The sequence below is a fragment of the Rhea pennata genome, chromosome 18 (assembly GCF_028389875.1).
Source record: "Rhea pennata isolate bPtePen1 chromosome 18, bPtePen1.pri, whole genome shotgun sequence".
Lineage (NCBI taxonomy): Eukaryota > Metazoa > Chordata > Aves > Rheiformes > Rheidae > Rhea > Rhea pennata.
The window spans coordinates 3,798,266-3,825,796 of NC_084680.1; the positions used below are offsets into that span (position 1 = coordinate 3,798,266).

General features: G+C 43.9%; 1 protein-coding gene across 5 annotated transcripts; it reads right to left on the reverse strand.

Annotated features, from left to right (window-relative positions):
• On the reverse strand, positions 1-27,391 carry SLC31A1 (solute carrier family 31 member 1). 5 transcript variants are annotated; one of them, XM_062591101.1, is made up of 6 exons: positions 27,329-27,391; positions 26,610-26,715; positions 7,707-7,867; positions 5,725-5,797; positions 5,144-5,312; positions 1-4,513 (listed from the first exon to the last, which is right to left on the reverse strand). In XM_062591101.1, exons 3-6 carry the CDS (start codon positions 7,821-7,823, stop codon positions 4,312-4,314), a joined length of 561 nt encoding a protein of 186 aa, XP_062447085.1. In that variant the 5' UTR covers positions 7,824-7,867; positions 26,610-26,715; positions 27,329-27,391; the 3' UTR covers positions 1-4,311. The 5 variants fall into 5 exon arrangements, with proteins under 5 accessions (XP_062447085.1, XP_062447084.1, XP_062447086.1 ...); XM_062591100.1 differs by lacking the exon at positions 27,329-27,391 and adding an exon at positions 25,762-25,842 and having other exon boundaries at positions 26,610-27,047; XM_062591102.1 differs by lacking the exon at positions 26,610-26,715 and having other exon boundaries at positions 27,329-27,385.
• Positions 27,392-27,531: the final 140 nt, after the last annotated feature.

The following is a 27,531-nucleotide window of genomic DNA, read 5'->3' on the forward strand; positions in this document are numbered from 1 at the left end:
TAAAATGCAATCTATTTTATTGGCTAATTATTTACAGGGGATTCTTGATATTCACAGTAACATTAGACAAGTTACCTCCACAACAAGCAAGAGTAAAAACAAAAGTGACGGTCCACTGTAAACAAAACTGTATGTCCTGCTGGATTTGTTGGGACTGGCTTCAGATCAACTGAAAAGGCACTCAGGGAGCGAGAGGGAAAAAAACAAAAGCCAGCCAATGAACAGCCTGGTATTTTGTGCACTGTCTTCCAAGATGATAATCCAGAGGCACAGTCCAAGAAGACAGGCACAGGACATTGCATTCTAAGCTTGCTACATAGGTGTTGATGCATGAATTAATTTCCCCAAGTCTAGTAATCGTTGGAGTCCTCACCTCCCTCCATGCACTACTTAATGCAAGTCTAGTGTTAACATCAGGACAACCTCAAATACAGCCAACAGAAAGGCTGGGACTGCAGCAAAAGCAGTCAGTAGAAGTTATCATCAAGGAGGCCAAGTTTTGCTCAGAGCCCGACAAAGTGAACAGCAACATGGGCCAAGAACAGAGCAGCCTGTGGCACACAGGGGACTAGAGGGAGGCTGGGACACAGGGAGGTAGGTGGCTTCTCTGGATTGTCAACCACTAACAAAGAAAGCATGGCCAAAGCTCAGAGGCAAACAGGGACTAGAGACATCCCTATTCCAGCAAGCTCAGAAGCACAGAGGATACAGCCCTCCTCCACTATGTGCAAAAGCAGCACATCTACAGACAACGGTGAGGAAACACAGTCCCTACTGCAGAGAGCTTATTCTTTAGGAGTGCCATCTTCTCTCCTCAACTATCTTCTCTTCAGACCTTCCCTTGGGCCATTCCTCCCAGCGCCAGCCTGGACTCCCATCTCCCATTTCTAACTGTGGTATTGCCCAACATTCAAATGGTCATTCTTACAAGCTTCTGTAAGTTGCTGGGGCACAAGTTAGGAACTTTGGAGTCTTCTGCCCAGTTTCCTGCTCCTCAAGAGACCACTGTTAAGCCAGTGCCACTTCCTTTCTGCACCCTGGGAGCAAGCTGTGTGCCCTCTTCTGTATGAGCGTGAGAAGGAGATGAACCCTTTGAAGGCTGAAGCGCTCATTGTCAATGATAAAAACAATTTGGAGGGATTAGGTGCTGCATCTAGAATGACGCAGAAGAGCTAACGGATGAATTGAATTTATATTGGAAGAGCCACTATTGCATATTGCATCTCTGACACAGGTCTAAGTCCGGTCACTTGAATACAAAAGCAAAGATGGCTAAAAAGCTTCAGCAGCAGCAGGATGATCACGCCAAGCACAGGTTTTATTTTAGAGGAAGATCTAGCAAGTCTAGAGGTATATTAAATTATTAGTGTCAGCGTACGAAGCCGCCGGAGACCCCACCCTGTGAGGTTTGTTAGACACTGAGCTAGGCGACCCGTCCTTCAACTGAGACTAGAAGCAGGTGTGCTGTGAGAAACAGAACAAGAATGCAGAATATGAGCCAAGCAGATAACTGTGGTGTCTGCTTGTGAGAAAATTGTATCAAGGGGTATAATCAATCGCTTTAGTAGCTGGAGCGTGTGCTTGTCGCTGTATACCCAATCACTGCGCTGTGTATGTCGCGTGCACAACTCGTGCTTACTGTATCGATATATATATTTTGCCTTCTGATATGGATAAACGTCTTCTGATCAGAACCTATCAGGAGTCCGTGCAATCAATCCCTTCAAATGGTGACCCCGACGTGATAGGGTCGAACAAGCGCTGACAGGAGCATCCGGAAGGGACTCCAGCTGAACAAATCACTCGCAGCAGGACTGCAGCAAGAAGCCCGGGCAATCACCGTTTACAGGTGAACAGCTGGAGCATAACTATGGGATCTAATCTGTAAGACAGACATTCTCTAGCATTCACATTGAATGTGTGGTGATGTCTCGTTTTCTTCGCAACACCACCCTGTAATGGTAACAACTCCAGTTTGTTCAAGAGAAACCAGTCGGAGCATATATGAGCTCCAAACTCCTTCACAGATTAAGTCTCCACAGTATAAAGCGTTCAAAACATAAACAAGCAACTTCAGTGCTTAACTGCTTCTGGTTTCTCCAACAAGCATTAAGATTTCCTCCAGCTCTCTGGAAGGGCCTCGTTTTCCTCTCTTGCAACAAAACACTATCGTTTAGAAAGCACAGAGGATTTTTACCTTTGTGACAGATGTAGAGAGAGGGCATCAGTCTAGAAATGCATGTCTTTCTGCAGTGTTACAGACTCCCTTTGAAGACCAGACTAGGGAAAAGCTTTTCCTATCTCTTTTGTCAGGAGGTGACCAGAATCTTTCAATGAAAGCAGCCGTGCTACTTTCATTTAAATGTGGATTTAATACAGAAATAAGCTCCTTTGAAGCCTGAACTTTATTTTAATTCATCTCTTTTTTTTCCCTGTATTTGCACTGCCGAAAGAAAACAAAATGTCCAAATAAATGCCTGGCATCATCTACAGGAAGGCTGACCTTAGGTGGTGCAATACAAGATCCTGGCAAAAGGCCTGGCAGTGGCAATAACAGATTTCCTATTGCTTTTCAAAGAGAGTGGTAGATCGTGAATGGGCTTAGTAGTAGTAGTAGCACCGGCACACTGAAAAACCCACATACACAGGGATAAGCCTTGCCCTTTAAAGTTTACAAGTTAAAGGAACCTAACTCCCCTTCACAAGAGTCAGCGTTCCTTCCATGGCTGCTAACAGTGCAGCTCATAGCATCTTTCAGATGTTACTTTCACTTCAACAGGATTCCCTGTCCCCAGGGCACATCCCAGTCACCAGTTTTCAATGGCCTTCTGAAGATCCCACTGCCTTCCCTTTCAGCCGTTTACAGTCCTGAAGAAGGTGTCTTGGGCCGAGGGAAGGCTCCAGCTTTGCACCACACTCTAACAGAACAGCATTCCCTACTGCAGGAAGCTGCTTCCTAACGAAGTGCCAAACCAAAACTGATCCCTAGAAAACCCAAAGTGTTCTCTGGGCAATACCCATCCTGGAAGCTATCCTCTTCTGTCTGATAAATCTGCAGAGCTCACAGCCCTGAATGGGAAGCTTTTCTACTGAGCTACTGTACCTTTCTACCACTGGCACTGACGAATCTTGCACCTACAAGCTAGCATGGTCATAGCATGATTATTAAGACAAAGAAGAGTCACTTGGGTCACGATTTTTTTTTAAATCAGCCCAAGCTGCTTCAAGTTTCACCTGAGAAGAGCAGATTGAAGGCTGCTTTCTTGTCTTCCCCAATCTTCCCTTCACAGGAACATAGTTGTTTTATTTCCTTCATCTCAACTAAGGAATGCCCCCTTCAGACATTTTAACCTCTAGCGGCACAAAAATATTATTTAGGCTCTGTCTCTTTTACAGAATGAGTTTTAGTAAACTGAAAGTCTAGCTCTAGATCCATCCAGCTGCAATGTAACATGAAGTCAATGTGCATTCAATGGTTTATTTAAAATCTTTTTTTGTCCTATGAATATGCAGTTATTGTCCTGCACCTACTCAGTACATTTCCATGATCAGGAAGTGAAAGCAGCTGCACTACAATGTTAGTGCTGAAAGCTGAATAATGCTGCTGGATACATCAGACGACTAAACCACACTCATCGTACTCTGATGGCCTTGGAGGACAGATCCTCCAGACTCCCAGAAGTACAGGGCTCACAGACTCCTGTCAGGATGCTCACTTGCCAGGACAGACCTGAGCCTGTCTCAGGTGCAGCACCAGGTCTTTCCTAGCAGCTGCATCTTGTGGAACCCTGCTCTCAGAACTGAATTAGAAGGTGCCATTGGCCCCAAAAGCCACAAGACCAGGGAAATCTCCTCCCCTAGCATTATGTACATATTAAAAAAAAATTAAAATAGTCATTTGCACACAGGCTCCATTGGCAACTTTGATCTTTACCAACTGTTCACAAAACCCTCAGATAAGCATTTACAGTTTAAAAATAATTTTTTTAAAAAAAAAAAAAAAAAAAAAAAAAGAATAACCTCTACATTTCTGATAGCCAACTAATTTCAATCACAGCATGATCTAAGAATAAAGCAAATCCTAGCTAAGAACGGCTACCATGGGATCCTCAAGAGTCAGCCAAGCCGCCAGCCTGCAGCCTGAGGGAGCAGCATACCCCAGCTTCTCACATCCCTACAACCCAGCTAGGAACTTGTGGTGAACTTGGATTGATTATATTGTTTCTCTTTCAGCTTAGGAATGATCCAGTCCTTGTGATGGCTACATTTCAAGAGCGCAGAGGTGGAGAGGCTCCTGGGCAGCCTCCAGTATTAATGGCAGTGCTCAGTGATATCCACAACAACTGCTTTTTTCCAGCTGAAGAAGAAATAGCCCATCCCTGCCCCTGCTGCCACAGCTATACAGAGGTAGCCGTTGTACGTCATGAAGATCAGCATAAGGAAGTAACTGACCACAACTTGGATGATGTGCAGTACAGTCTGCAGGAGGTGAGGGAAGCTCAGCATCTGCTGTCTGAGAACACAAAAACCAGAGAACAGTCAGCACCCATGAGACACAGAAGGGAAAATGCAGAGAAAACCTAGTCCATAAGCTGATAGGATGCCGAGGTGGGCATGAAATATGAGGGGATAAAAAAGGCCGAAGGTGCCTGCATAGCCTTTCGTATGCATTTGTTACTTAAAACAACAAAGCTGATTGAAACAAAGGAAGGACAAAACGGTTAAGTTGAGCGAAAAATTTCTGCAAGTTTATCTTACATTGTTCAATAAGCAGGGTGACTTGTTTTGCAAGCAGAAGCTTTGAGTAGCTGGTCACAGAAGGATCCGCAGCATTTTCTGTCAGCTTTGCTGGATATCCGACCCAAATTCTGTTCCCAGGAATTCCCCAAACATGTTCTTTATCTCTCCAGAAAAAGCAAGGTCATTTAAAACCTTGCTGCTTTCCCTCCTTTCTTCCCCATCCTAAAGCATAGCCAAGTGATTCAAGCACAGCCATTAGTACCCTCCAGGGTCAAGTAATGTCCATGTCTGGAGTTAATAAACTGCAGAGAGTTATACTGCCTGCATCAAGTTTTTTCTGTCCCACTTTTTGCCCTTCATAGGTGCTGAAGAGACTTGTCTTAGAAGAAAGGAAAATTCTTACCCAACAGTTTTATGTGTCTCCATCAATATGGTGCCATTTGGACCTGGCACTGGCATAGAGTTGTAGCGAATGCTGACCTGGGATTTACGGAGCAGACATTCTCGGGCAATCTTTAGGCCTTCATAAAACATGGCTAGGAAGAAGACAGCCACAAAGGCACCAGCCATTTCTGACAAAAGAGGAAACATTATTGAAATCTGTGCAACATGAGACATTTTGCTTCGAAACATATCAGAAGAGACACGTTGTTATTCAACAACTAAGTCACACTGCATGGGCTATAGCTGGGCACTGTACGCACACTTAAACAGATATAAATGTGAATTTAACACTTGTGCAAATTCAAATTGAGTCCATGAAGTGAAACCAATAATTATTTTTGCTAATAAGACCAGTTAAACTCTGGAACTATACAAACAAAATTCTGTTTTCTTTCACTCCACAGATCCCATGTAAAAACAGGTTAGCCACACTGTGTCTGGTTATTTTTGCCACAAACAGCCTTATAGAGCAGGGTAATTCCATCAGTGTTTGTCATTTGCAAGCCTTTTGTTTGGATTGGACAAGACAGTTATACTAACCTCCAGGAGTATTGATTGTAAGTCCAGAAAACAGCAGTGGCACATTCTCATAGCTGAAGTGGAAAGTCATTGCCTGCCAAGACAAAGATCATTAAGATGAGCCTCAACAGCTCATTCTCAGGTGGAGCTCAGAAGATTTAGAAAAGGCTGCTGTATTACAACAAGAATTAAAGTAAGATTGTTTCAGTTGGTCAAGAGACAGACTCAAAGAAACTCCTCAGCAAACCTAGTGTAACAGACACAAGCTAAGCATGGCTTAGGATGCCCCAATTTCCAGTACTAGTGAGCAGCTGTTCTAGGCAGTGCCCCCGGGCAGAAGGCACTTCCCTTCAAACCAAGTACCTGCTACGGAGAAGTGACTTTTCCTTGCTTTCAAACTCCTTTTCTCCCCAGCACTAGAAGTAGCCAGGGATGTCTCCGTGGATCTCACCTCTGCCACCTCATGACTGGTCATGGGCTGGGGTACTGAAGCACTTTATTCTCTCTCCTTAACCTCATATGAGGTTTGTATAGCTGAATCCTCTGGCCCTATCCTGCACTGTGCCAGCAGACTACTGTTTCCTTACAGAAACATAGTATTCTGTGCAGAGAGTCCTGAATAAAACTAAGTATTGTTGGAGGACTGGAGCTTTACCTAGGTGACAGTAAGGGGTCCTGGATCTGCATAGTGAATGCTGTAGGAACGGGAGACATCAAGGATCTCAGGCAAGCTGGAGTTCATATAATCTTCCCATTCAGGTAAATATATTGCAGTTGTTTAGTGTGTCTTCAGCACAGCTACTTACAATGTCTTTACATGTAAAGTACCCGGTAAGCTAGAGAAAATTCTGTTTGAACTTCTCTGATTGTTTTTTTTTTCCTGAAGATCAGAGTTATGACTAATTTCAGCATCTATAAGAATCAGCAAACACTCACTAGCCTCAGTGTAGAAGTGACTATAAAACAGCTTTTAGAGAGAGTTTCAGAGAGATCAGAGAACATCAAAACTTAACAGTCAGATTACAAGACCACCTTTGCTTCCTTTTCTGGGGGCATGTGCCTGGCAGGCAAACTTTAACTGAAGTTTTGCAAAATATACTCCTGAGTACATTTGCATTTCAAACTGAAACACTCCCTTCCTTTCCTCTGTTGAAGGTTTAAACATAAAGAGTTATGTTTTAACAATCTGAACTCTCTCCAAAGTATTTAGAAAGGGGAAAAAAGCCAAAAAAGTCACTCGTAGAACGGGCTACGCAAAATGACACAGATCCTACAGTTAGATCCATGGAAACCCTGCCCAGCCTCTCTACAAAGCTTCAGTTGCGCCAGTAAGCACAAGTCTGAACTTGTTTAAATCAAAGTCGGCTAGAACAGCGGGACACAGGACCAAAACACCCTGAATGCCAACGTGGCAAAGAACTTGGTAGCGCTTTGCTCCCCAAACCCAATGCGATCCAGTTAAGTTCAGGAGGAGGAAGGCACAGTTTGCTTGCCTGCAGGTCAGCACAATCTGTTCATCATAGTGTGCGTTCTTCTCAATGCCAGTTAAGGCTTTTGCTAACAGAACAAGAGAACTCCAACCATCTCCTTTTCTTGCAGAAAAATTCCAGCTCCTCTCATTCTGTAGCTTAAATGAATGCTGAGTAGCTACCATAGCAAGTAACTCATGAAAGCCCTTCAGAAATTCCAGAAATGCTCACTTCGTATGTCTGCATTTAGCTTGTTAGAGCACAGGTGGCAGGCAGGCTGCTAGGAGGGATTTTACAAAGGAAGACCATTTTGCCGTAAGACTCCTCACTCTGGAACATTCTTCACATTGCATATTTTCTTGTGCCACTCTTTGGCATTGGAAGAGCCACAGTGATGGGTTTTAATGAGATCAACACATGCCTTCCAAAGCTAAGTCTGAATTCCAATTCTGAAGGGTACTATCTTCAAGACGACAAGTTGCTCTGAACCACAGGAAAGGAAAAGCTCTGGTTAATACTGACTTTTCCACTTACCATCATCATCATCCCAGATCCATGACTATGTTCTGGAGCTGCTGTAGAGTGGTGATGTTCAGGAGGATGCAAGGTTGGTGACATGGAGCTATTCATCATGTGGTGATCAAGGGACATCTTTACTACAGAGATATTCAAAAAGGCACAAGAAAAGAGGGACCCTGGAAAAACAAAGTGAAAAAAATTATAGGAAGCACTTTCTAAAGAGAAGATGATTTCTTTGCTGCTACTACAAGAGAAAACACTCCACACCACCACGATACTCTCTGAGAACTACTGCCCACGGATAACCGTCTGCAGCATCCCCATTGTCCTGCACTCCAACTACACAGAACACAGCGAAGCGAGCAAGCAAAATTAAAGGAGGTGTGTCCCTCTAAACTTTACGTTATCATATTGCTGCAAGACCCTAAATGTTCCCGCTAGCGCACAGGGACAAGCACTCAGCAAAAAGGAACGTTTCCTATCTGTCAGAGAGAAAAAAAACAGATCTTTCCTCTATCACAATCATCCAAGAGACAAAAATATCTCAAGACTCATTTTAAATTGCAGATACAAAAGGACAGAGTGCAACATTTCTCTTAATTGACAGTCATGCATTTTATTGGGAACATGTTTAACAAAGAAATTGTGTTAGATGGTACAAGAGCAGTTACCAGGCAAAGGTCTGCAACAGCCACAGGCAATTCAGTCTCATTTCCACAAGCTTTACATTGTCACATCTTTCCTCTAATCGCATTACACACAATAAGAGAAACACTCAAAAAGCTGCAGGTCTAAACCCTTATCTAGTTACTGCAAATCAGATATGTCTGGAGACACTATATTAAAAATACACCTAGTGGTTAGATGTTGTCATGGCTTCTGCACTCTTCTTGCCCCAGCACAACTTAGGATGGGACCAGTGAGAATTTCTAGTGTGAAATGGAAGATCACCAGGTGGGAACAGCAATGAGAAAGAAGAAAGCCTGGGAATACCAGTCAATTCTGGACTGATCAGATGCATCAGCACGGCAAAGCCAGGCAAAGGCAACTCTAGGGTAGACCAGGTGAGATACCACTAAAGATAAGTAAGTACCGACACTGCTGTACTTAACCTCGTCTGGAATACTGTGTGCTCTCCCAGTCTAATCCAGTGCTCAAGTACAATCAAGTGAAACCAGAACAATATAGAAGACAGTGTTCTTGCAAGCAAGAGAATGATTACTTTAGCTTACTAAAGCAAAAAAGTGAGATGCGACATATTTGCATAAATCCTCAGGAGAGTTTATAAAGGGGAGAAAAGAGCTTTTTAAACTAAAATACAATTTTATATTGGAACAGATAGGTATGAACACATTTAGACTGGGAATCAGAAGTGAAAAACTGAAACAGCAGGTTTTTTCTCAAAAACCTGAAAGAGCAAACATCCAGTGGTGGAACTGGTTCAGTCTGTGACTGACATTATGACAGAGCTATGCAGGAATCACAGGCCCAGGACATGACTGTCAGTGTGTCCTTGCAGAGCATTAGTGACAGGAAGTGAGCTCAAAAGGCTCTGGAATTTAACTACAGAGAGCAATGAGACAAGTTAAAGATTTGAGAGGGATAGGAAGTAAATAAAGTCAGTGGTACTGCAGAAGAATGCAAAACAAAGAATTCACATTCCTTGCAAATACTGAAATTAATAATGCAAGTAAGCACTTGTATGCATGCAAGTCAGCCAGTAAAAACTATAGCAGCAATTTACAGCTCAGGTATTTTCTGTGTTAACTCTGTGCAGATAACACCCCTGGCAAATCTCAAGTGGCTGCATGGGGACAGGCAGGGTCTTTATGCAGTCTATGCTTGGGCCTCACATACGTAGCTCCTTTCCAGCCCACTGTATTAGTGCTCCAGCCCCCCAAATCCAGACCCAAACTACAGTTTCATAACATTGAAAGATGTTTCATAAAATCCTGAAAGCAAGGAGGGATTAAGTAACATAAAAGGAAATAACCTAGACTGAGACACTTCCGCTGTCTTGTGCGTTACTAAAAGTAACGAACATGCAGATAAATTTTTGTTCAAAAACAGATCGTTTCCAATGAAACATCCCAGTACAATTAGCCTCCGAGTTGCAACTTAGCAGCTCCCTCCCTACCTGTGCCTTGGGGTAAGAAGACAACATCTAGGGCAGCAGCAATAGTAGATTAATGGGTACGTAATATTTTAAACCTGCAAATCTCTGGTTTGCTCTTGCTAACCCTAAGAGACAAACTGTGATGGAACTGTGTTCATCACAAAGAAAAAGGCACTGTTCTTAACCAGTCTCACTCTATATCCGGAGAAAAAAAACACACAAGTCTCTACTTATAGCAAATTCTCCAAATAGGTCTAGTTTTGTACAAACCCAGCATTGCAGCAGCAGGTATTTTTGTCTGAATGGGTGACTTGATCTCTCGACTGTGGCCTGCTCCATGTGTTTGCACAGTGAGAGACACACTGCAGTGAATTCCTCAGTAAGCCTTGGACAGGGCACTGGGAACAGACAGGGGCCGCAGCAGGTTCAGGTACTTCAACACATTCCCACATGTGGAAGTTCACAAACCTCACGGAGCACCTGCCTCGCTGCGGCACTGCTTCTAGGGACTTGCACATTTTTTGCGCTCTGATCTACCACATACAGAAACAAACAGGGTGGGACAGGACAAAGGAAGGAAGAAATTCTCTCTCCAGGGCTCGTTTCTTACCCTCTCATGCTGTCATCTCAGGTCAGAAGAGCCACAGACTCCATTTTACAACCCCTCATTTTCTTAAGGAAAACAGCAAGAATTAGAGCACGCACGTGGAATTTCCCCGATTTTAAGCTATCACCTGGGAGCAGGGCTGATCTCAGTACATAGGTAGGATCTTCACAGATACAGGTTCCTGTCTCTCCCCTGCAATGCCACCTTGGTAGTTCAGCAAGCTGGACTGGTTCAGGGGGATCGTGGAAATGTATAGCCAGGAGCAGGATCCGACAACAGCAAACTGTTAGCTCAAGTTTGGCATCAGAACTCGTTTTCACCTTCAGTCAGCAATTCACCAACTCTGCCACGTCTCAGGCATGCAGGGAACCAACATTAGCAACTTCAGGGCACAGAAGAGGTGAGGAAATGTAGTCACCTTATTTTAGCGCACAGCAGAAGCCGTGCGGAATGGAGCTGGACGTGGTGACGTACCACATACGAGCAGTTTTCCCGAGTAGGTCTCAGCCATAAGACAATCGCTATTACACTCCTCTGCAGCAGTTTCCAACTGTTCGGGCTCTGTTCTGAAAACAGCCCAGATTTCTGCCACTTCATAGTTTAAATCTCAGAGTTACACTTTTTTGTGGGAAATAGCCTTTCAGACACCCAAGTGAGATACACCTTCTAATGCAGAAGCACAGCACAGGCAGAAACAGGACCGACCACGCGCAGGACCTGCAAAGCTCCCAGAAAGTCCTCTGCAAGTCAGCTCGGTCCGAAAGTCGGTACGCGAACAGAGCTTCCTTGGAACCGCATTCAAAAGGAACGAACCCACTTTCCAAATCAGAGGTTTAACAGGATTAACAACAGAGTCCTAAATGAATGCCTGTGATAGCAACAAAAAAATAGTTCGCTTGCCTTCAAAACGGTGCTTCTACGCTTTCACGTGGCAGTGCTGGAAAGCAAGCAACGAAACCAATTCCACTGCCTCTGCCCGAAAGAACCAGAGTGTTACAACGCGCCTCTGGTTTCCCGTAGACTAGTTACTTGCTCAGGAGACGCCACGCTCGCTGGAGCGGCGCGGCGCTCAGCAGTGCTAGGCATGCCAGCCATGCCGACAGGGCTGCCTCCTACACAAAAGCCTCCAGACTTCTGTCTCAGCCCAGCTGAGTGACTTATCTAGAGTCTCGCTAGCAAGAACAGCATCTGGGAGTCCCTGTCTTCTCCTGAACAAGAATCGAAAAGTATCTGGGTGTAAGATTTACAGAGAATTAAAATGAAAGCTCCTGAAAGAAATCCAAGAGGAAAAATTAAAAGCAGCAAGTTTGAAAGGCAAAGATTTCTTGCCGGCACATCACGTACACCTCATTCTTGCATGACACAAAGGAATGCTACGTCCAAAACACATGAGTAACGGAAAAAAGGCAACCAAAAGTTATCAGTGCTCTACTTACAGCAGTCCAGCTGGCAGACTGTGCGTGCTACACTGGCTCTGAGCTTGTGGTCTCAAGCCCAATCCTTTTTTTAAAAAGTGCTGTAAATGGAGGTGGGAGGGGAAGAAGGGAGTCCGCGGACACTACAGCACTGTTCACGGGCTCTAACTGTGGTCTGTTCTGAACACTCTGAGCTAGTCATCATGAGATTTAAGCGCCGCTTCTAGTTTATTTAATTTCCTGGCAACCCTGGCAGCTTTAACTGCTTCCTTTCCAAATCTCTGGACCTGCTGCTACATTTCCAGGATCCTGCTCTCAGCTTCAGCTCTACTTAAAGGGCACAGCTGAGGGACAGCCATATTCTACTTGTTCATATTGCAAGAGTATCCAGCAACGCTCGCCAGAACCCTATGGTGTCACACCATATAGGCATACTATAAAGAGACTGAGAACAAGCAGTTCTTCAGTGAAGTAATATAATGAGTTTTACAGATAAATACCGTTTTTCTCCAAAGCCAATCCTCCCCTCCGAGCTTCAGCAATCCCAGACTGGAGCTCGGACACAAGAGGAGGGGCGGCGCTGTGTCCACGCTCACCACACAGCTGTGTCTGACCTCCACACCTCCTCATTGCACCCCTCTGCTTTGCCCTCGCACAGCTCCTGAAGAAGGATCTCCCAGTGCTATATGAAGAATTTAGGCTGTGTTTGCAAGGTCAAGGCTCAGGAGAGGAGCCCTGACACCGTTTGAAGGATAGGTTCTCAGGCAGCATTCATTTGTACTTCCCGGATTTTCCCCATGACGAGAGAAGCTTGCAACTCAAATCAACACAGATTAGTGGAGTCAAGCAGAAAGACACACATTGTGTGGCAGAGTACACATTTCCCTTCCTCTGCCTGTAAGCACAAGATACATAGCCAAGCTATTTACACAGACAGGTTTCAGAGGCTTTTCAGAAGCCTTTCTTCAGAAAGACGATAGGCGCTCTGGAGCATGTCCAGCTGGAGATACCAGAGGGTGCCCTGCCAGGAGTGAAGAACGAAGGGCAGAAGAGCAGAGTAGGGATAGGCAACACACTGCTGTGTTTGGCTGTAGAAGGGGAAGATGTTTGGACAGAATAGACACAAAGAGCATGAGAGTGCTCACAAGAACAGTAGCAGGGAGAGAGAGTCAAGCTGGTAGTATGTGGAGACCAGCTCTTAAACAGCTCTCATGCACAATACAGATGGAAAAACAGAATCTTAAAAATAAGCTACAGGGCTGCTGGATTTTAGTGGGAGGGGGAAAGCCAAGCAAGAGAATTGGATCCTCTATCACCACCTCCAACAAGGATCCCAGGGTGACACCATCACAGCACAGCCACAGGTTGCGAAGATGAGAGCAGATAGCTCCAGATGTTCTTTTGTTAATTAATCATGCCCAACACTAACAATATTAGCCCATGCTGAGTTAAACCCTTTCTTAGGGGCTCCCTGACAAACCCACTGGTTAGACACGGGATATGGAGAGAAAGTGTCTTCTTCCACCATACCAGAGGTTTTGAGGTGGACAACTATGCCAGAAGTCAGTTCAGCTTCTCTGCAGAGCAGCGAGATCACACGGCTGGGGCCGAGAATCGTGCTCTGCGAGTACATGCCCCTTCCTCCATGCCTGGGGGAGCTCCTGGGGGAGGCAGCGGGTCTTTGTGGAAATCACAAGGGAACCCTGCCAAATGCAGTCGTTCTGTTGGCTTTGTTTTCCCACGCTTCTGCTGAGCTGCAAACCTCTACCCTTCAGGACTCCCGGCTGCACCCTGCTGCTCATTTTTTCTTTTCAAGTGAGTATTTTTCTTTCCCACATTCCACGTTTGTGCCAGCACATGTTTGCTCCTCTCACTGTAGGGCTGTTCTGGACCTAAGACACAGAGGCTGCACCCTCCTCATGTAACTGTAGCATCACACTCCCGGATATGCCCCCCCCCAAAAAAAAAAAAAAAAAAAGTCCAATTTAGACTACAGATTCCAGTCAAAATGCTGCTGGCTCACAGAGACTTCCTGGAGTTGCACAACATTATTAGGCATCTCAGAGCAGTTATATACATTAGTCAATTAACGTATATAATTTACGCCAAAGTCAGTTCAGCTTCTCTGCAGAGCAGAGCAAAATCACATTCTCACATGGGCTGAGAATTGTGTTTTGTGAGTACATGCCCCTTCTTCCATGCCTGGGGGAGCTCCTGGGGGAAGCAGTGGGTCTTAATTAAAATTAAGATTAAAGCTGCTGACGAGATATCAGCACTGGTCCCACACTTTGCATCCTGCCCTTTGTGCTGAACCAAGGCAATACTCAATTATGCAGTTTTTATAAAACTGTCTGTATTCATTTTCCATGATCCCTGTTGCTGGAGGAGGAGCTGGAGCTCTTCCTCTTAACATGGTTACAATCACGTCCCTTTCATAGAGTTTATTTTCATAGCAAACTTGCCTGGTCCCCTTCTGTTAGAGACCCTGCTTGATCTGCTTCCCCAGAAGGGGCAGGTCATTCCTAATCTTCCAGTTTATGCAGACTCCTCAGGAAATCTCAAAATCTTTGAACAAGGAAAAAAAATTAACTAAGGACAGACTGTTCTTTATAGGACAATGCACTGAACTTTATGAAGCCAATTTCTTTACCAACAGGCTTAATGAAGTGGAAGGCAACAAAAAACAATCCTGCGTAGCAAAAACCCTTTGTGACTGTAAGACTGACAAGATCAGAGGAAAGACTGAGAAATGCTGGCAAGAGATGCACACAGGTGGAGCAAATTATGGTGAGTTAGGCAGGCTGAGCAGCAAACGGACTCCCCTCCAGACAACTCAGCCATACTGACATTACAGAAGATGAAAAAGCAGTAGATGAGGCAGCATGCTCCCAAGCAGCATGGCAGAACTGAGAAATTGCTGACACTCTTTTCCTGGCTGTAATTAGCTAGAGAAGAACTACTAGAGAAGTCTGGCACTTCCAGCGAAGGAGGAAGCACCTGGAATGCACATAGAGCCTTCAATCTAGATCTAGAGAGTTCTTCTCTCCACTATTTCACAAGGGGTCCAAACTCAATCAAGCTACAACAGCTCCTCCACTTGTGCTGGCCACCTCTCAAACCTTGCACCACTAGAGTAGGTAGCTCCACAATGATCACATCCACCTCTACCAAGATGCAATAGAATCAAAGGCATCACTCTTTGTTTCATGCCATCTCCCCTAAAATCTAGGCCAGCAGTGGCAGGTGGAACATGACCGTAAACCTGCTCCAGAAACAGCAAGAACTCCCATCACTTAAAAGGGAATCAAGGACACCTTCCCACAAAGACTAGTGAAGAACAAGTTTTTGTTTGACAGAAGAGCTGCAATGTTAGAGAAGGATCTGTGTCTCCAACTGCTGGCCACATCTCAGGGTCACCATCTGCGCTTGTTCCCCAGAATAGAGACGTGAGAGAATAAAGGCATCTCTCCACCGCAGCAATAGCAGCAGGCTACTTCTTACTGCCACATATACAGTGCTGAAAAATGAAAGTGTTTTTGAAGGTGTGCAATAAGCTTTGGGGCTCAGGATATAGCAATGGGTACATCTAACCAGACCATTTTCATGCAAATGCAAAAATGGTGCAGTCCTAACACTGGGACAAATCCACAGGAAGGTCATGGTTCTAGGAAAGACACTGGAATTGATTTTGGCAGTTCCCATGGAGCACGACAAGATACAGGCTTGCAAAACACAACCTGGCACTTGCCTTGTATACAGGTGCTGGTTTTGCAGACAGTGCTGAGTACACATCTGCCACAATAGGGGCTATTTCTGGATGATGGACAGATGGGGAAACTTGTCACAGGCTGAAGATGGTTGGTGATGGTTGCACCTGCATGTATGGCTCTTATCCACAAAAAGGACAGCCAGGCAGATGGCTGAACAACTTTTGGAGAAACAGGTATTAGAAACAACGTGAACTGAAGCACTCTCAAAGTCTCCAGCAGGACAGTTGCAAAGGCCAGGACTTCCAAGGCTCTGAATACATGCCAGTCTTAGCCTTCTTTGACAACTTGAGGCAAAGGGACTACTACAAACTGAGCAAATCAAAAGTGCGGTTTGGGAACAAAGCGTAGCTCACTTGGCCTGCAGCCACCCACCCACTGATCAGAAGCAGAAGGCCAGCAACCGACAGGCCAACTCTAAGTTGTTTTTTACTGCTAACAAACTTCAACAAGCATTTTAGTCACCACTCAGAAAAGGTGAGATGCCACATTAGTGCACAGTGACATTTTACAGTGACAAACATGCTACCAATTAAAAGACAAATTAGAAGCTCTTTGTACATCTCGCATGTTCATTTCTCAGTGCCACAAAACATTCCCCTTTCTTTCACATTACTATTCCAACTCTAACAAAATAGCACCCACTTTTAGCCATCTCTTCTCACTGGACCCACAGAGCAAGGAAGTGTAAGCGCCTTATCAGGAGTCAAAGCTGGAGCAGACTAATTCTGTGGAGGGACTGTGACTTTTGCACCAGGAAGGAGCGATCTGCCATCACAAGTTCAGTTCAAGCTCATCACGAGCTCCTCACAAGCACAGTTTCTTCCCTTTTGAACTTGTGCAGTGTGTCTCCCCTCCCTGTCCTCCTCCTTTTATTTCTTCCTTCACTGTCCTTTTGTATTCCTTATGTGCTCTGCACTGTTTATTCCCTGCTTCCCACCCAATGGATGAAGCAGTTGCCACCCTCTTTTGACATCCAAGAGCAGCAACAGTTACTGGGGAGCAGAAGAATTGAGGCCCCCCCCCCCAGAACATGGAAGAGTTGAGAAGAGATTCCAGACTCCTACAGCTCCCAAAGCACAGAAGGTGCCATATGAAAGCTGACTCACATACTCATCTAGAGGGAAAAGCATGGATTCAGAGCTGCCAAAACTGACTGAGAATGACACATTACAATTTCTTTATAAAATAATTAGGCTAAAGGGCTCCTGTGAAAGCATGTTAGACACCAAAACTCCTTCTAGTCAACAACAGCATGAATTCAGAGCTAGTACTAACAAGTTTCCATTAAAGGCAATTCCCAGGAGGCATCTACAGAAGAACCTCTTCAGCACTCCCTGTGCATGTCAAAGACTTTTGCAGCAATTATCCTGAAACTGCAGTCTGGCAGGTCAGTTTATCCTAGCGTCATCTCTCTTCTTCAGATCATCAGGGGTATGAAATAATAACATAGTAATATGTGCCCATCTCACAAAATATCCAGTATTCAGCACCCAGCGAACAGAAACAAGAAGCCCTTCCATTCCCCCCAGGGACTGTGCTTTATTTAAGCAGAGATAAGGTCAAGTGGCTTAACAGGTCTTGTTTGGATGCCAGAATAGTTAAGTACAATCTTCTTACCATGCCAAGCTTGCACAGCATTCAGTTAGAAATCACTACTCAGGACCCTTTTGCTCAACCCCCCTGCCAAGCGCTCACTTGCCAGTTGGAGAAAGTTGCCTAGCCCATGTTGTTACCAATGGAGAGAAAAAGGACAGCAGCAGGGAACAAGAGACAGAAAACTGCCACGTGACCAATATTTTCCAAGATTACGCAACTTCTTGAATAAATAGATACTTCCTTATCCTTGGCTGTAGTTTCTGCAGCGACATTACACAACTGAGCCCAGGAATGGTGACCGGTGAGATGTCATCCATATGCTTAGAGAATAAGAAACATCCTGCTGCTCTCATCTTATGCTGAGGAACTGAAGTGGGGCAGAGCCCAAAGACTTCTGATACTCTTTAAAATATTTTTAATCTAAAAATTAGTATTTGCATCAGTATCCAGCAAGACATAATAGACAACTGCTGCTGCCTCAGAAAACCCAGGTCTAGTGAAAAAGTTTGCATTCAATTTCTCTACATACTTTACATACCAACATCAAGGACTACTTCTAGCATGATCTCTCCTACCTGCAACAGACTATTATTTTTAAGATTCAAATTTTCTCTGCATAAAACTTTTGCACACAACATTTTCCCTCATGTTCATAAATTCAGCATCCAGATTCCTGCAAGTTCACACCACCTGTAGCACTGGCCAAAAGGGTGTCTCTATACAAAGGTTTAGGAATTACATTACTGTTTGTGACCATTCAGTGGCCATATGAAGAAACCATAGACACCATAGGGATTGTGTAGATATGTCAGGATGTGAGACAAGACACTACCTGCAAGTTAATTATCTGATAGACTGTTATCCCATCACATGACTGGAGAGCATCTCCATATTACTTCACACGGTCTGCTGAAGCGAAAAGAAAATGCACCACCAATGAAGGGCATAAATAGCTTTGACCAGATTTATATAATATGGCATCTTCTAGCCTTGAAGTCTGTAAGACTGTAAAATAATCTCAGGAAAAACGAATTAAACTAGGAATAAGCAAGCACATTTCTGAGTTAGCAAGCAAAAGTTTCCTTAGCTCAAAAAAAAATACAATGTGACTCAATGTGCCCTAAAAGAGCATTAGCTGGCCTTAAATTCAGGTGCATGATTGCAAATACTATCTAGACAGACCATAAATATTTGTCCCATATAGATAAAACTAAGGCAGAGGGTAAGAGATTGGATGGCATCAGTTTATTACAGGCCTCATAAAAGGGAGCCAAAGGTCCATCAACACTGAGCCGCTTCACCTCCTCAGCCTCACTGTTGCAAACGCCACTTCAGAAGAACCTGCAGTTAGAATCTGCAGCAAGTATCCTATAACCACCTATGCACAACAACTATCTACACAGCTTGTTACTCCATACATGTCCAGGACCTATTAGGGGCTGCAGAGATGATGAGGAGCTGCTGGGTGCTCTGGAGAGCAAGGCCATCATTTTTGGACCTGGATCCAGACCCAGTAGTTGAAATTAAAAGCTCATTTCATCCTGGGAGTCCTATGGTAGAAAAAAAAAAAATCTTCCCTTCAGTGAATTCAGGCAATGCCTTAAGGCTCTGCAGTGCAGTGGTATGCAGGCTAGTTTTAAGTAAACAGACCAGTAGCTGACAACAACCTAGCCACAAAAACAGACCTCTACACATGGAAAATTAGCTCTTCGTTCCTCTGGCTGTTTACATGCTTTCCCTGCTGGATACAAAACATTCTAGAGGTCTCTATCATCGTCTTCACCTGTATGTTCCCTCCTTTGGTGAACTGTTCACATTGTACCAAATCACAGCAATGTGAAGTTGCTCTCCCCAAATTCACAGCGTTAACTAACAGAATCTTCCTACTGTTCAGGAGTGTGCAAAAACTGAAGGACATCCAGTTAATACAGAGTCAGATTTTTCCTGTTCTTAATCATCATACTTGGACATAGCCCAGAAAGGGGCAACATTCATGCAACAAGACATTTTCAGCTGCTTTTCAGGTATATTTTGAGAATACAGACAAGAAAAAAAATATCCTCTAGAAGTCCTCGTTAATTAAATTTTAGGAACCCATACCACATGCAGACATACTGATTTAAGCCATTCATATGCCTTCTTTCATGTCCAGTGTTGTCACACACTCACTACGTAACAGGGAAACACCTTTATTGGACATTAACATCCACCACCTGTGACAGCTTCCTTGAACAGCAATCCCAGAAGCGCATTTCACTCAAATTTCTCCTCCCTGTCTTTTCATATTTAGGTAGTTGGTCATCTACAGTTACTCTGTTAAATGTGTGCCCATGTGCTTGGGCAGAAGCAGCAGTCGTTCAGAAGAGGCCACTCAAGCTTTCACCTTCCCTGTGCTGCCATGCTCCAGCCTGTGCCAGACATTGCAGCAATAGCCCCGTCGCTGATGTCAGCGCATAAGGAAATACTCTGGGATTTCCAATCCTGTTGTGGTGAGTCAGGGTCACTTTTTAAACTTGGGCTTTTCACTAAAGACCTAATAGTTCATTCCTACGCAAGACAGACTTTTAGAAAAATATTTAGTTTTCCCTATTTACAGAAGTGTAACCAATGCCTTTGAATTTCACCTTGCGTCACCATCTAACTATGACTCTCAAAACAAAAGCTTGGTCTACCAGAGCCAAGAATTAAATTCTTTTGTGCTTCCATTGGTCAAAACACCTGTTGTTTTGAGAAGCCTGAAGCTGTTTCTGAGGAAAATACAAGGTAGAACATATGTCACCATCAGCAAAATCCATTCTACAGTGTTCATAGAACAGGACATCTCTGTATTTCTACTTCTCAAGATGCAGAAATATAATCCCACTCCACTCTTTGGCAGCTTGGTAAGGTAAAATTTCTCCTGTGATATCAAAAAAAGGGAAAAGGCAATTTAATCAAGCCATTCTCTGGACGGGAATTTGCCTTTGGAAGAGTCAAGTAGTCTTGGGCTCGTGATACTCTCTGACAGGACTGCCTCTAGGGCATGGAAAGTTAGAATGAACAGTGATCAAGTTCTTCAGACTAGCTCTGAGTGACAATAATCCACTTTGGGAAAAGGTCTTGAGCACTGCCTTTTTTTTCATTTAGCTTTCAAACACCTAGACTGACACAGAGCTGTTAAACCAAAGCAGAAAAGATTCATAGCTAAAAAAGCTGAGTACTTACTATTCCATAGGCAGGGTTTCCATCTACTGCCTCCAGGAGAGCAGTCTCCTGAAAATACGCTACAACTCTGAGATGGATCAAAGTTTCTAAACTTTTGGATAATGCTGACAAGCACAACCCTTATCATTATCTATATCAAAGGCTAATAATTAACTACTGCTGAGACTTAACTATGATCACTTTTCTCCGCTTTAAGCCTGTTTATTACCCAACCCTCTGCCTATTTCAAACCAGATCCATTACTTGCAATATGGTCAGTGGGAACTATTCGTTTCAGCTTCTCCTAGCTGTGCAGAACAGGCGTAAGGGCTGGAAGCAGCAGGGATTTCATCTACATTCTGCTCTAAGCAAAACCATCTCTCACAAAATATTGACAATCACTATTGTTACAGCCAAAGATAACATGAGACCCAAGATAAATATTTACCTGAAGGCGTAAGCCAATCATGTTAGGCCCAATCCTAGGACAACAACAAGGACTGGGATGCTCACATAAGACTCCACATACCATCTTAAGTTACTCCTGAGTTTTCCTCATGAGATCAATGCAAAAATGCAAAGACATTTCAGAATTCCGTGATCTGCTCAGACAAATTAAGTGTTAAGAGAGATGACTTTCAAACACATTACTAAACTGTCAGAGAAATTAAAGTGTTTTGTTTGTTTTTGCATATTGTAACAAAGTAAGTTTAGTTTCATTTAGTATCTACCCCGTAAGGAAGAAATGTTAAGTTTTCAGTGCTACAGTTAAGGACTTTTTGGTTTGGGGTTTTTTGTTTTTTTTTTAAAAAAAAAAAGAAAAAGAACAGATCAGAAGCTGATGACAGCAATTGCCACAGAAGGGAAAAAAAATGAAGAAAAAGTACAAGAAGTGTAGCTGTACTGTGCTCTACAATACAAACACCCTCATCGTAGGGACAGTGGTTTCAAGCAAGATCAACTGCAAGAGTTGCACAAAAAGTAATCAACTGGCAAGTGGTGCACAAGATACTATGAGACATCCTGAACAGTTTTACTTAAGGAATTCAGAGAATTAAGGAAAGTCATGCTACTGCCTGAAGCTTTTTTAAACTATTACATCCCACCTAAGAACCAAAACAGTCAGAATAAAGAGTGCTGGCCTTGACTATCCAATTAGCAGGATACGTTATAGCTAAGGACACTACTCTGTGTTTATGCCCTGCGTCAAGAAAAGAGCAGCACAAAAATGGCTTTGCAAGTGCAACTGAGCATGGAGCAGGAACATGAGGGCAGCTATAGAACTCCCAACTACTTTTCATTTAAATTTTCTATGCTCAGTTTGACAGTGCCTGTAACATTTCCCTGGCAACTTTCAGTCTCACCAGACATCACCTTAAACATTAAAATTCATTACACAATTGTGAGATAAAGTCTTATCCCAAATTAATGAAGGGCATCATAGCCAATGCTAATTTGATTTGTATAAAGCTCTCCTGGCAGGAAATCTAGAATTCATGACTCAGTCTGGTGTTAAATCCATTAGACCAGGAGTATACAGCTCAGATAAACTGGTGGACCATAAAAGAGGCAATGGAGAAAAACAAACCAACACTGTAAGTTGTATTTAACTTCTATAATGTTCCAAGGGTGGGTGTGTTGCTCAGGAGCTTGAGCTTCTACTTCCTTCATCACTTTGATGTACAAGGGTTGACTTACTGTATCGGAAACACGCAGGGTATCTCACTGCCCTCCCACAGAGCGCTACACTTGACGGCAGCCACTGCTGTCCCTTCCTGCAGGCTGCAGGAGAATGAACAGGGATCGCCTGCCTGCTGGGAATGTCCACTTTGAGTCTGCCGCGCGTTTGTTAGTACTTTTCTTTCCCAACCAAAGGATGCGAGTTTGAAAATACAGTCAAGCTGTGACAAGACTTTGTCAAATCTCCTTAGTACAAGGCCTTTCAGGGCAGGAGAAGTCAACTGAGCTGGTAACTGATTAATCAGACCACCTGGCACTCAGCACAGCCTGTGTCCAGAGGCATCATGAAGGAACCTCAGTAGGAGCTGCGGGGTACTGCTGAAGCACACGCTGCACTGACGCCAGGCACCCAACACAAACTGCGATGACAAAGAGCTACTCGGATTTTCCCATTTGAAAGAAATTAGACAAGCAGCAGGTTGGCTCGCAAAGACAACCATCTCCATAAGGACGCTGAAGAACCTATCTACTGTGAGGTTCTACCTTTCAAATAGCTGCTTTTACAAGTTTAAAAGTAGCAGGCTGGTGTGCAGGCTAAAAAACATTAGCTTGTAAGAGCAGGAAATGAACTGCATCTTGAAGTTGGCCTGAGAAGTACTTTATAATCCTACAAATCCAAGTCCAATTAGATTATCTGCAATGTGAAAAGCCTGAAAGTGAACTTGTCACACATATATCCTTTCCCTCAAGAAGAGAAACTTGAACAGTCTTAAAAAAAGAAAGAAAAAAAAAAAAAGAAAGAAAGACTGTCAAGTTCTCTCTTCTCCAGGTTGGATAATGGATAAGGTAAATATACCACAAACTGCATACACCAAGCTCACGTACCTTAATCAGAGAAATAAGATAAGAATCTTTTGAATCTTTAATGAGCATGTGTGGGAAAAGATGGCTTTATTAAAGTTAAGAAGCTCTTATGAAGTCTCAGAAGAAAGCTTCGTTCATTTGTTTTTAGTTTCATTGCAGAACAGCTGTATTCTTTTCCTGTTTTCTTGCAGCTTCTCAGGCTCTATGTTAGGATGTGCTGAGCATCCTACAAGAGTAGAAGATGAATCACTTATAATTTGGGCTGCAGTCTAAATCTATACTGGATAAATATTACAGTGAACAGATTGTATGCATATTGAGCGTATCACCTGGGAGAGCGTTAGACTGAAGATCTAAAGGTCCCTGGTTCAAGCCTGGGCTTCAGCAAGGGGGGTCCTTGTTGCTGCAGCCCTGTCTAATATGTTCTAGGTGACCCTGCTTGAACAGGAGGGTTGGACTAGATGATCTCCAGAGGTCCCTTCCAACCTTACCAATTCAATGACTCTAATGATTCTAATCACATCCATGGTACAAAAATAACTGCAAGATTTTCTAATATTACAAAGGAACTGAGTGAAAGTGCATAAAGACAACAAAATCTAAAAATATTTTCCATATGATCAACTGTTGGCAATCAGAATCACTCAAGTACCACTGGAAACGGATAGGACCCTTGCAGCTTAACTGAAGAGACAGAGGGAAGAAAAGGCATGCTGTGAAACTTGGTTTAGGAAGATGACATCAAATATTGTGTAAACAGACAAGGAAAGAGCCAAAAAAAGAGATATTTCATCATAGCCCTCCACATGTAGATTGGTTTCTAAATCAGAAAGGTCAATTTTTAGGACCAGTGAATGAAAGACTTCAGAAAGCTGGCTTGTAATGCAGAAAAATAGAAGTTTATGATAACTAGTTCCAGTATTCTCTGCATCAGCAGATTCCAATTTTCAGCTGAATAAGAGGTTAATAAAAAAATCATCTGTCTCAAGTCTCCTGGGACTTGAGATTGGGAACTTTTCCAGAAAATGAGATTGAAAAAAAGACATAATGGAGTAGTTTAACGAAGACAGGATTTTCCAGAGGAAAGCAATGTAGCCTAGATTAAGTCCTTTTCATCCTTCCCTAAGAAAACAATTGCCAAGATTCCCAGTGATATCCTGGCAGATTTCTAGAGAAGTTCACCTAGGCAGCATATTTCAGCTCAACTTCAGAAAATTCTGATGCAGACTAGTTACCTTCAAGGTGACCGTCAGTCAAGTAGGGAGAATATAGGTCTGCAGAGACAAGAAATTTTCTTTTTGGGCAGAGGGTCCTTACCACAAACATGGAAGCAAAAAAAAGGGGGGGGGGGAGGAGATCTATTTTAGTTCAAAGGAAAAAAGTTTTGTCCCTCTCTGACCTAACATTTGATCAGAAAACAGGGAAACTGAAAGGAAGCTCCTTCTAGTCCTCACTCAGAATTCACTGTGTAAATATGGTGGTCTGTCCTTCTAGCCACTTCAGCAATAAGCCTCAGGCAGAGATACTGAGGAGTAGGGTCGTCTTTTAATAAAAGAGGGTTAAAGACACTTAGCAGAGAGCTTCTCGTTTATTTGTACTAGAGCATTTTTAAAGATTAGTATTTTAAATGCCTTCCCTTTTCAAGCATGAAGCTTCTGTTTGGGGTCAGGGTGTCTCGCTTCTCCAAAGCTTGAAGTTGCAGTGTAAAAGGGAAAGGAAGAAAGAATCCTCTCTTTTCTAATCAAAAAATTGAAAAGAAAAGAAAAGAAAAGAAAAGAAAAGAAAAGAAAAGAAAAGAAAAGAAAAGAAAAGAAAAGAAAAGAAAAGAAAAGAAAAGAAAAGAAAAGAAAAGAAAAGAAAAGAAAAGAAAAGAAAAGAAAAGAAAAGGAGACCTCCTTATCTTCCCACCACTGGAAGTCTGAATAAGGGGCAGGGACCTTTAAAACAAAAAAGTAAACAAGCAAAAATGACTTGAAAGGCTTACTTAATTTCCAAGTCTTTACTGCAGCCTGCAGAAATTATTCTAATTCTCACCCTAGTTAAAAAACTATTTTAGCTTAGAAATCTGATGCGAAAAAAAGTCCCTGGAACTTCCGATAAGCAACAAAACCTCATTAGAAAACAGTTACACAAAGTTTCTCAGATCTCAAGATAAAGTCGTATAAGAAGCTACAACTCCTGGTAGTTTTATTCAAAAAAAAAATTTTTTTTGAGGGTAGGAAGAGGGGAGCAGAGGAAGAAGAAAAGACTTGCTTGCTCTGAACACCTCTGTGTTCACTACAGAAAGCATCATTTTAATATTGTGTCATGTGGAAGCGCAGTCACAGACAGCTTCATGAGGGCACCCATGCTGTTATGAAACCAATGTGCATTTAAACAGCAACATATATACGTCATTTCCAGTACCCCTCTACTTAAAGAAAAGGAGAAAAGTAATGTATAACCTAAACCTTACAGAAATTCTCAGATGATATTACATCATAAATTATAAAAATTGGAACAATTAAATTGAATGTTAACTTACTCTATGAGATCACATTTTTATTTGTGAAAAATAATGCAAAAGTTTAATTTACTTCAGGGTCAAGCAGAGGCAAGTTAAGATCAGAGTAAAAGTTAATTTCTTGGATACTTGTGAATAGAGTTAATCCACTCTCACATCACTATTAATCATTCTGAAGCTTGAAATTTGAACACAAACAGGAAAAATTGCTCTGTGATTGCAAACTCATGTGGAGCCACAAGCCCAGTGTACATTTAGTTGCAGAAGGGGGCTAGGAACAAAGATTAAATGGGAGGATGACAAGAGGTTAAGACAGGGCTTAGATATGATGCTTGCCTTAGTTCTGCTGTACATTTCTTTACCAGCTACTCCCACACGCACACTTCACAGAAATTAAGACTTGCCAGTACTTGAATCCTAGTGTTTGAAAAGCACATCAGATTCTCAGTTAAGAGGCTGTTCACAGGACAGGAACCATTGACTGCTCCTGAAACGTTATGTTTTAGCTTCCTGCTAAATTATAAATCCTCCATTAAAAGAAAAAAAAAAGAAGTTGCATAACTTTTTCAATTTTACCTAACAAGACACGTGCTCCTAAGTCATTTGAAAACTAAATTTCAATGGATCACTAGGACTTGGCCACCTAGGCCTTCACTTTTTTTTTTTTTTTTTTTTTTTAATACATCATGACTGCCAAATTGATGAAAATACTACAGGAAGCAAGGAAATAAGTTATCTCCTTCCCTAAGGGACACAGGCACCATATCTCCCATTTGAAGTTCATGTCCACTGGCCATATCAAAGAAGGACAATCTGCTTCCACTAAGATTTTACATCAGGTCATTATACAAGGTAACGATCATGACACATTTTAAATGGAAATATGCTTTTGGCCCTTTGCAAGTTTTATTCTGTAACTACACCAAAATACGCATACCTTTTGCAAGAAAAAAGCCACTTAGTGCTTCCCCTAATTCTTCCCCTTTATCACTGTGATTCAAACTGAACTATAATCTCCTTCCAACCAAACCCCCAAGGTATCGCAAACGCAATACAACAAAACACCTGGTAACTTCACGCTCAGACAGACTCCAACACCCCCAAATTAGCTGTCTTTACGGATTTCCAAACAAAAACCAGAAAAAACACCCAGCACTGAAGTTGGGCAATTATTTAACGCTTACTACTATTTCGTTTCTCCCTCGTGTTCAGTTGTACTTCGACGCGGTCCAGCTCTGCCGTTCCGGCGAGGACGAGCAATAGGCCTCGCTAAACACCTACAGGCACCAGCTGCCCAAGAGGAAAGCAAAGAAATGACACCTTTTCTTTCTTTTTTCCCCCTCAAAGCTGCCAGAAAAAGGGAGAAAACTGCCTGGACCAGAGCCCGCGGGAAGGCTTTTAAAGCCAAGAAAACGCTTGGAATGCAAAAAAAAGGGAAGCTCGCTGCACGCCGCCTGCCTCTCCTCGGCGGCTTCCCAGCGCGCGAACCACACCGGGAGCGCAACGGCGTGTCCGTGCGTCCTCAGCGGCCGCGTGTCCGTGGGTCCTCAGCGACCGCGTGTCCGCGCGTCCTGAGTGACCGCGTGTCCGGACGTCCTTAACCGCCCAAGCCCACCGGAGCTTCACGCGGTTGCTACTAGGACGAGAAAAGCTGCGGAGCCTCCGGCTGGGCCAGGCCGCTCCGCTCCCGCACCGACACGCTCCCCTGCCCCCCGCGCCGCCACCGCCGCCGCCGCCTCGGAGAGGGGCGCGCGCGGGGCCCGCGCCGCCCCCGCGCCGCTCCGCACGGCGCCCCGCGCCGCTGACGGGCAGCCCCCGCCGCCTCACGGAAGGGCGAGACCCCCCCCCATCGCCACCCCGTCAGGCGGCCGGCGGCGGCGGCCCGACCCGGCACGTCACTCACCGCGCGACCGGCACGAGGACGCGGCCCAGCGCCCCGCCAGCCCCGGCCGCACGCCGCGCCTCCTCCCCCTCCCCCTCCCCCTCCCCCTCCACTCGGCCCCGCCCCGCGGGCCGCCTTTCCCTGCCCGCCCATTGGCCGAGCGCTAGCCCCGCCTCCCTGCGGGGGGTGGGGGAGGGGGAGTGCCGCCAGCCCCGGGGTGGCCG